Source organism: Kryptolebias marmoratus, linkage group LG23 (genome assembly GCF_001649575.2).
Source record: "Kryptolebias marmoratus isolate JLee-2015 linkage group LG23, ASM164957v2, whole genome shotgun sequence".
In the NCBI taxonomy this organism is placed as follows: Eukaryota; Metazoa; Chordata; class Actinopteri; order Cyprinodontiformes; family Rivulidae; genus Kryptolebias; species Kryptolebias marmoratus.
In genome coordinates this window covers 13,252,714-13,262,326 of record NC_051452.1, presented here as the reverse complement: position 1 = coordinate 13,262,326, position 9,613 = coordinate 13,252,714, and the positions used below count along the sequence as shown (strand labels likewise).

Below are 9,613 nucleotides of genomic sequence, written 5' to 3'. Positions count from 1 at the left end.
AAGAGTAGTCAGCTTGTAGGGCACCACAACTGCTTCCACCCGCGTCGATCATCATCATCATATGAAATAACTTTTTGTCACAACAAAAAATAGTGGCTGGTAAAATATTTGAGTGGCTGGTAAAAAATTTTGTCCACCAGCCACAGTGGCTGGTGATCAAAATTTTTAATTTCCACCCCTGGTTGTATAACAGCTTCAACTCTTATAGGAAGGTTTTCCACCGGCTTAGGAGTGTTTATGGGAATTTTTGGCCATTCTTCCTGAACCAGATTTGTGAGACCATGAAGCTCCCTCTACCGTGTTTGTTTCTGTTCACCTGAGGAATGATGGACATCTTCTGCCGCAGGTCATGGAGGCCGATCTCAGACGTTGCCACACCATCGATGTAGATCTTTCCCTGAGGTTCTGCCAGGCGGAACAGAGCCGAGACCAGGGAGCTTTTCCCAGCACCGGTTCTCCCAACAATCCCCACCTGGACCCACAGGAGAGACGAAGGCGCTTGGTTTACCTCAGATGACGAGCGAAGGCTTAACAACGCTGACAGAGAGGTCTCACCTTCTCACCGGGCTGAAAGGTGGCGCTGATGTTTTTCAGGACCAGTGGGCCCTCCGAGCCGTAGGAGAAGCTCAGCTTGTTGAAAACCACCATCCCTCGGCTCGGCCAATCAGGAGGAGGGCGCTTCTCGGTTTCCCAGGGTGCTTCACTCTCCAGCTCAGTGTACTCCACCACTCTCTCTACTGATGTCATCTGAAAATAAAATTAGTTTATCAATTAAATATCCAGAAGAAAAAAAAACAACCTGCTGAGATCATCAAGCCAACAACATCAGAAGATGGTTTTAGGGCCGGAATGACCCCAAAGCTTCTCAGCCTTTGTTCAGTGAGATATTAAATCTGCTAGATGTTAAATTAGAGCCTGATGAGTTTTGGCTTCGAGACCGGAGGAGTGGATGAATATTCAGACAGACAGTGGAAACGCAGACAGGGAAGATCTCCCAGGTTTCAGGCTGCTGTTAGCCTCTGTTTCAGGATGAATCCTGTGAAGGATCGTTCCCGGTGAGGTGGGTTTTAAGTTGATAGAAGTTCCTCTCGGTCCTGGCTCTGCTCAGACTAGCCATTAGCTCATCAGTCCAGTCAGAATTAAACTCTGTTCCTCCAAACTGCCATCTACGGCAGGTAAGATATTAACTGTTCACAACTTTACTTGAACATTTAATGTTTTGTAGACGGTGTGAACTTAAGATGTTTCATGATTATTCTACTTGGTAAAATACATTCATATCAGGTCTGCGATTTAAAAAAAAAAAGCTATTTCCCATAACACCTAAAGATATTCTAAAGGAAAGTACACAAAAATAAGAAAACTTCCAAAACATATTTTTTTAAAGAGAGCCTGAAATTCCAACATCCATCAGCTTTTATCTCTAAAGCCAAACAGTCATTTTGGGACTAACTTCTGAAATAATCTAAGCTGATAAATGTCAACATTTTGATTAATAAGACAAGGTTTTAAGAGTAAAAGAGTTTCGAAAAAAACAAAAAAACATTAACTTTATTTGTGACGGTGTCTAAAAACCATTAAAGATCCTAAAACACCAGTTCAGTCACATAAAGTCCAACTTTTTATGACTTAAATGGTGTTTCTACAGCGAAGTCAGTCTGAGCTGGAGAGCTCCAAAGACGGCTGAGTTTTCTTTCTCGTTTAGCTAAAATCCCATTGATGGCAAATTTTGTCTGTGAAGCACAATTTACTGCAAACAAAAGTTATAGCACAGTATTTCCAATCAATGTGTTATTTGAATTTGTTTTTTCCAAAGCTTCAAAGCGAAACACACACAGACACCAATAAGCACGTTCTAGAAACAAAGCGCCTCTCAGTTTTTACCATGTTTTCCACCTCAGCACTCTGCCTGACTGTCCACTGGAAGTTTCCCACCAGGGTCACAGCGTAGGTCAGCACCAGTCCCACCTGTCCGGCCTCCACACCTGGCAACACACGAGGGAGAACACCCGTCCTTCACCCTGACACGGCCAAATCCACGTCTGAGATGATTCCTCACCGTCTCTGAATATGACGCAGCCAAATGCCGTCAGGGCGATGAACACGGAGCAAATGCTGTCGAGGCGAAGCGCGAACCAGCGGGAGGTCATCAGAAATAGGAACCAGGCCTCTGGAGCACGACAAGAAACATGGCATTCCAGTCTGAACTTAAAGCTGCGGACGTTATTAAGAAGGCAGATGAAGATCAAACCTGAGTGCAGATCCTGGTGGGAATCAAAGGTTTTCTCTGACCTCTCCTCGGCACCAAACGCTCGGATCGTCATCAGACCCTGAAGAGACGAAGACAGGTGGGAGAAGACCAGGCTGCGAGCTGCAGGGAAAAAAAAAACTATTAAAAGGGGATAACTTGTCTGAACTGCTGCTAAACAGAGGCAGATGTTGTTAAAAATGAACAGTTTGCCTCATCTGTGCTGTTTAATATTCATTTAGTCTCCACCACCTCCTCCGCAGAGACAGCTGAGCTTCCATCAAACATTTTAATGTAAGAGACAAAAACTCGAGCGTGAGACGGCCACTGAACCCACCAGTGAAACTAAAGACATTCTGGTTTGCTGTAAAATGAAAATAGTTGAAGAACCAACAGCCTCTAACACACACTGAGCAACAACAGCTGCCTTTAATCTGAAATCTGATTGTCTCTGAAGAACTTTAAAGTCACGCGACAGGAAGGTTTAAGGTAGTATCTCACCGCGCTGTGACTGATAACAAGCAGCATTCATGAGGGAGTCGTATTGTTTGAGGTTTGAACATGTCCAAAAACTGTCAGGAACTCGTCTCAGGAGAGCGACAGGTCTCCTCTGACCAGCCCGACCTCAAAATCCAACATGGCTGACTCATGCATTAAAGCTGCCATAAACGTTTAATTTTCACTTTGGTCAGTTTGTGTCAGTAATCCGGTCACACACAGTCCTCTGAGTGAACATGTCGGCACACTGTTTGAATGTTATTGGTTCGCCTGGTTACCTAGAGCAACAATTAGCAAATATTACTGGTTTTCACAGCTTAAAACTGGAACTCAGTGAAGTCAAGTCTGACGTCATTCCCAGATCTGACTTCCAATGTAACTGGGGCTTTTGTCGATGTGCTTCACAAACAGGAAAGTTTTATTTCAGGGGCGCCTTTTTCAGTACAACACCAGCGGACCCCAAAGAAAGCTAACCATAAGGTGGACTCGTAAAAGGACAGTGCTGTAGTTTATCAATTAAAGTGAGAATATCTTCATTCTTATCTTTCAGAGCTTTAAACATTTAATTAGTTTGACAGGAAATGGTACTATTACAAGGAAAATGTGATTAGAACAGCTTGAAAGAGTCCTGATCCACATCAAACCTCAGGGCTCCATCACCAAATTACATTATATTTAAAACTGGACACAAGAACGTAACCTGGAAGTTGAAGCTGAAACTAAACAAATGCCCCCTAGTGGCTGGCTCTGGTATAGGTTTTAAGTCCATGGAACTGATTAAAAACTAAAAATACACCCTAATCAACTCTTGTTGATTCCTGTAGTTCTTACTTAGCTGTTGTTTGCTCAACTATATATTCTTCTAATAATTGTAATTATTTGACTCTTTTTCAAAAACAATATGGCAGCATCAAGGCACCATCTTTATAAAGTCTTTGGCAAAAACAAAGCAAGAGGAAAACATCAGTTTCCTAAATTGAATGCTCTGATTTGTAAAGATCAACATCAGTCAGTGAAAACTACTAATCAGTCAACGTCTAGTTGCAACATAAAGTTGATTAAACTCGAGTCAGACAGGCCAAAGTTCAAAGTGACTCCAGCCACTGGACGTACTTGTTGACTCGAGCCGTTTGACGTCCCGCGACGTATGGAGGTAGTACCGTCTCAAGTAAACGAAAAACAGCAGCAGAGGCACGACGGGGATGAGGATGAGAGGGATGACCGAGGCGACCACCGAAACCACGCCGACAATCTGCAGAAAGCACTGAGGAGAACGTCGCACGGTGAGGAGGCGCTGGAAGACGGACAAGAGGGACGGCAAAGAGAGCAAAGTCCTCACCTGGTAGAAGTCAACAAAGGTTATAGGAAGCGTGGAGTCTATTTGGCCGATGTCTTTAGAAAACCTGTTGAGAATTCTACCTGAAACACAGCAGGACGATGTTAAACAAAAGCTAAATTAATGTGAATTTTTTTCCCCCTTTAAGCCTGAATGAATCCCGGCGGGGCTCACCGATGGGATTGACGTCGAAGAAGCGAACATGCGTGCGGAGGACGGCTCGAAACATGCTGTTGTGAAGCGTCTGTGCTGCCTTCACTAACCCGTGAAATATCAGTAAACTCCTGATGTAACCAAAGAGCACGGCTGCTGCTGTCAGACCTGCAGGGGGAGCACTTTGGATCAACGGGGGTGGGGGGGACTTCGTCTACGTCAATCAGAGACAACCGGGAGGAGGATAAAGGCTTGCCTGAGTAAACGCTGAGGTAAAAGGTCAGCGTGAAGCTTCCGTCTGAGTGAGTCACGTTCAGGTCGGTTTTAATGCTGACAGCAGCTGTGCTGTTGGACAGCTCCTCTCTCGACCTGTGAAACAAAAAGAAAACGATACAGAAACCTGAGACCAAGTTTGATAAGATCTAACAGAAGCCATCAAACCAAACCAGAGTGAAGAGCTCACCAGAAGACCAGCCACCAGTCCTGCAGGATGTAAGAAACCTGTGGAAACAAATGAAAACCTGGCAGCTGCTCTCAGTCTCACACAGGTCAGGCTTTTTAAAACATACAGTGACTCCTGACAGTATTCAGACCCTTTACTTAGTACTGATTTCAGCCTCGAGTCTCTTTGGGTTTGATGCAAAAAGCTTTTTTTCAGGGTGGTTTACACAACGCTGTTCAGCAGTTCGTTAACACGACCACAACGCTTGTTTTTTCTAAAACTGAAGCTTTCTGAAACCCAGGTCTCTGAGGCCGATCTCCTGGAAAACGTTAAAAATTTCTGGATTTTCGCTGGAAAAAAGTTACACATTTACAAGGCGCTGCTGTGCTAGTTGAACCCGCTGTAGTTCACATACCAGACCACTAGTTGGCGCTGGCACATGCATGAGAACAGACACCAGTCTCTGTGGCACAGGGGTGGGTAACCCTGGTCCTGGAGAGCCACCATCCTGCATGTTTTACTTGTTCCTCTGCTCCAACACACCTGATTTAAATCAGTGTGTCATTAACAGGCTTCTGCAGAACATGAAGAGGTGATTTAACCTCGGAATCAGGTGTTGACTGCAGCCGTATGTGGTGCCCATGTGTGACTTCCTTTGAAACGCAAAGCTTTCTGAACCTGGGTCTCAGAGTGGAGATTTTCAGTGTGACATCGCACACGCGCGCCAAAAACAGCTGCAATCAACAGCTGTTCTGCACGAGTAGATCAACAATCATAGCAGATTGCAGAGTGCTGTTAAAGTTACTTATGTTACTTTCTCAACATAGCAGAAACCCAACCTCACTGTAGGTCCAAACAAACATCTGTGTTTTCACCATTTTACATACTCCAGATTGCAAGCGTGCATCATTAAAAGCCTGGATCAGTGTTGCCAGATGTTTTTATACCATAGTTTTAAGATCATGTCCCGCTCCTTTTTCTGTGCACATATGTTTACCAATCATAACACACAACCTCCCCCCTCCAAGAAAGCACACCTCACTCAGCACATATGATAGTTTGGGTCAAAATACAATCATTTTAAAGTGACAGTATGATAGTCGTTTCCTATCTGGCAACCCTGCCTGGCATAGAAACTACAGCAGATTCAATAAGCGCAGACGTGTTCATGTAAACACGTTATTTTCTTGTTGATTCGTCACAATAAACACTGATAAAGGGCTAACTTCGGAGCCGAGGAACCAGAGATTGTTCTCATGTGAACGGGGCCTGAGTCAGGACTGTGGCTGGACCAATCAGGGACACTGAGTGTCTCTAAGCCACTCCTGTGTTGTCCTCTCTGTGAGCTCTGGGTCTTCATTATGCTGCCAGTCTTCCAGCCCCTCGCTGCTAAAAAACACCTCCACAGGATGACACTGCCACTTCCATGCTTCACTGTGGGAATGCCGTTGGGCGGGTTTCCTCCAGACATAATTTTAAGACCGGAGAATCTTGTTCGTCACAGTCTGAGTCCTCCAAGCGGACTTTCAAGCACTTTGCCACAAACCCCAGATCAGTGAAGGCCTCCAGTTCTGTCTGTCTCTCTCCTTCTGAAGCTTAGTCACATCTCCACACGTCTCTGAAGCTCAGACTGACCATCGATGAGGTTATTCTGGAAGAAATATTATGATCTTCCTGCAGGAAGTGGCCTCAAGCAACACCAGAAGTGCTACAGCTAGCTGCTGCTGCTGTTTGAGCTTGCAGAAACACGTGAAATGACAGTGTAACATGAAATAAATTGTTCATATAAACTGCTATGAAGCTTTTGAGGTTGTTGTTTTAAAACAGCAACCATCTACTTTGCTGTTACCTCCTCAAAGCGCCATCTACAACAGGTAAGATACTAGTTGTTCATGTTTTTTCCCCTTTTTGGCGCACACTAAATGTTTTTCTGGTGTAACGTGTCATCGGTGTGATTAGCAGCAGCGGATCCGACGGTGTGCGGTGAGGCGGTTACTCACCTCTGCTGTGATGCTGATCAGAACAATAACCAGTAGAACCAGAGGGTTACAGCCTGCAGCGAAGTACTTCAGATACACGCGGCTGTCTACGTTTCCTTCAGCTCGACTCTCTTCTTCAACGGCACAAACTGCTTCAACCTGCAGGACGAGTTCGGGATCAGTTCAAACCGAATTTTGAACAGAGCTGGTTTATTCAGAGAGCAGCCGTACAGGAAGCTGCTCTGTGTGGCTGCTGTCCGCTGGCAGGAGGCTGCAGTGGGAGCTCTGGGAGAGGTTCGTCCTCTGACTGTGTAGAGATGCTCTGTCTGGGTCTGCGGAGCGGCAGAAGCGCTCCTGCTCCTCGTCGCTCCTCAGCAGAGACGCCACGTCCAGACCGGAGCTCTGCAGCTCGCCGTAGGTTCCCCGACCCACGACCTGACCCTGGAGACAGGAAAGGAAACGGACTCATCTTTCAGAAGTTACCCCTCCTGCAGGAACTCTTCTCTCCTGAAGCTGGACCAACCTCCCTGAGGACCAGGATGTGATCCGCCGCCTTCAGATGCTGCAGCTGGTGTGTGACCAGAACCCGACACTTGTTTTTCAGCAGCTCACAGATGCACCTGAACACAACACACACACACTTGTTCATTAACAAGCAGCTCTTCCATTCTTTTCCAAACAGAGGATTTTAGCATGTTAGGAGCCATTTTTCAGATTAAAAAATGTAAAGTGGTGAAGTTTTTATTATTTGTACTGCAAACACCATGATAAACAAACAAACTATAACTGAGAACATTTTTCCCAGCTTTTCTAGTTATTAACCATCGCTAAATGGCAAAAGGCTTGTGTGTTCGTGTGTCTGTTAGCAAAATATCTCATGAACCACCTGACTGATTTTAATGAAACCCTCAGTAGATAATCACTGGATGATCATCTACAACCAATTAACGTTTGGAGTTAATTCAACTCAAGATGGCCGCCACAGGCAAGTGAACTTACTAAACACAAAAGTGGCTCTAACTCAGACAGCTTCACAGATACTGAGCTAAAGTTTGATGTGGTCGTAGCTGAGAGTCATTTCCAAGGTTTGAACAAAACAGCTGCAACTTTATTATTTCTCATCATCAGATGATCTCAGTCTAAAAGTCTGGCGTGAAAGGCGGCGGGCGATATGCATTCCCTCCAGGATTGTTAAGCCTTTAGTTGGTTTATGTCTTTAAGTCTTCAGTACAAAATGAGCATTTGGTAAAACTAGGATGTTCCTAGTTAAAGCTAAATGAAACCCTTTTGTTGGATTTAGTGCTGTAGGCTGCATTCTGTTGTTTATTAGTAACATATAGTTATATACAGCCAGGGGTCTGCAACCTGTGGCTCTGGGGCCACATGAGGCCCTTTGGTCTTACTTTCCATCACAACAGAAAAGTCTTGTTTGAGCTGTTATTTATCTTAATCTTATATTTGACTGAAACGTCCATCAAAACATGATTTGTTTGTTAGCCACTTCATTAATCCCAGCGTCCAGCCACGCAGGGGCATTTTTCTTTAAACGTCAGCAGAAGTTTGAACATTTTAACACATTGGAGGCCAGTTGCTGAGGGGGAAACTCAGAGTACAGTTTTGAACACATCTCACAGATTACTGTAAAACAAGTCATAAGGTGTTTGTACAAAAATACTAAACGTTATTTTTCTAATAAGGACTAAGAAGGAAAGGCTTGTCTTTTAAAAAAAAACTTAAAAGTTTAGGTAAATGAAGGTTTTTGCTTTTAGTAAAAGAAATTGTCACAAATAATTATCCATCAATGTTTATCTTTACTCTAATAACTCATATTTATTTTTCATAAATATATATTGACTGCCAATGATTTATTACAGATGTTTATTTTAGTATCTAGTTTTTATATGCAGTACTTTAAAACACCTAATGATTTGTGTCATCTTTATTTAAAACTTGAAGTACGTTTTGCTGCTCTGGACAGGTTTTATTTTGTGAAGTAAGGAGCAGACAGCAGAGATGGCTCTTTCTGAGCGTAAAGGTTTCACAGCTGCAACAGGTATCAGTCATCACCGGGACCAACATGTCGTCCACTGTCTTGCATGACTGGATTCAGCACAGGCAGACAATGACAAAGTTTTACAGTTTTTATTAAAGCTGCTAAGCTAATAGGAACGCTAGCTCCAGGAACTGCACTCTCTTCGTGGAGCGGGACCAGGCTCGTGGCAGGTAAGACCGCCGAGGGCTGTGAGTTGAGAGGAGCAGGTGCGTTCAGCAAAGGGATTAGGCGAGAGGGAGAGTCCAGGGACAGGCGAGAAGTCAGAGCCAGGATATCAGATGTGAGCAGCCAAATCCAAAAGGGTACAAACCAGTAGTCGTTGTTCAGAGAGGGGGGGCGAGGTCGATTACCATGAGTCAGATTTCAAGAAGGTGTCAGGCAAGGAGCAGGCACGGAGCAAGAGTCGTTGGTCAGGCAAAAGGTCAGAGACGAGAGAGCAGGCATGGACATGGAAGGAACGCTGGACATCTACTAGGCAAAAACCATTCAATAATCTGGCAGTGAGTGAGTGTGACAGGTGAGCTTAAATACTGACAGGAACAGGTGGAGATGATTGCTGTGATTAGTGTGGCTTGGAGCCCGGGGCGTGGCATGAGCAGCGAGACTGTGGAAAGTTACTGACAGGCAGTGGCATGGAAGCAGGAGGCGTGGCAGGAGCAGCGAGACTGTGACAGTTTGTTCACATTATAGATCTGAAAAGCAGCAGTCATTCTGCACACAAATAAAAACAGTGGCCTGTTCATGTTGTCCTTTAACAGAGACATCATTAGCTGTTTGTTTAACCACCAACAGTTCGGGTCGCAAGTTTTTACTGCAAATAATTTATGGGTAAACAGCTGAAAAGTTAGGGATCCTCTCTTTTCACCGTCCTTAATGCTCACACAGTTCACTGACCACTGTTCCT

At 44.6% G+C, this 9,613-nt stretch overlaps 1 protein-coding gene across 2 annotated transcripts in view; it reads right to left on the bottom strand.

Annotated features, from left to right (window-relative positions):
* Nucleotides 1–9,613, bottom strand: part of LOC108245691 (multidrug resistance-associated protein 4) — a 31,073-nt gene that overhangs the window by 5,196 nt on the left and 16,264 nt on the right. For both annotated transcript variants that reach the window (XM_017432802.3, XM_037973809.1), the window contains 13 exons: nucleotides 7,180–7,276; nucleotides 6,888–7,097; nucleotides 6,678–6,815; nucleotides 4,699–4,736; nucleotides 4,492–4,604; nucleotides 4,257–4,403; nucleotides 4,086–4,165; nucleotides 3,860–4,010; nucleotides 2,252–2,371; nucleotides 2,060–2,170; nucleotides 1,885–1,985; nucleotides 556–747; nucleotides 317–472 (listed from right to left, as the gene is read on the bottom strand). In XM_017432802.3, coding sequence (XP_017288291.1) covers nucleotides 317–472; nucleotides 556–747; nucleotides 1,885–1,985; nucleotides 2,060–2,170; nucleotides 2,252–2,371; nucleotides 3,860–4,010; nucleotides 4,086–4,165; nucleotides 4,257–4,403; nucleotides 4,492–4,604; nucleotides 4,699–4,736; nucleotides 6,678–6,815; nucleotides 6,888–7,097; nucleotides 7,180–7,276 — 1,654 coding nt within the window. The remainder of the gene's footprint in view (nucleotides 1–316; nucleotides 473–555; nucleotides 748–1,884; nucleotides 1,986–2,059; nucleotides 2,171–2,251; nucleotides 2,372–3,859; nucleotides 4,011–4,085; nucleotides 4,166–4,256; nucleotides 4,404–4,491; nucleotides 4,605–4,698; nucleotides 4,737–6,677; nucleotides 6,816–6,887; nucleotides 7,098–7,179; nucleotides 7,277–9,613) is intronic.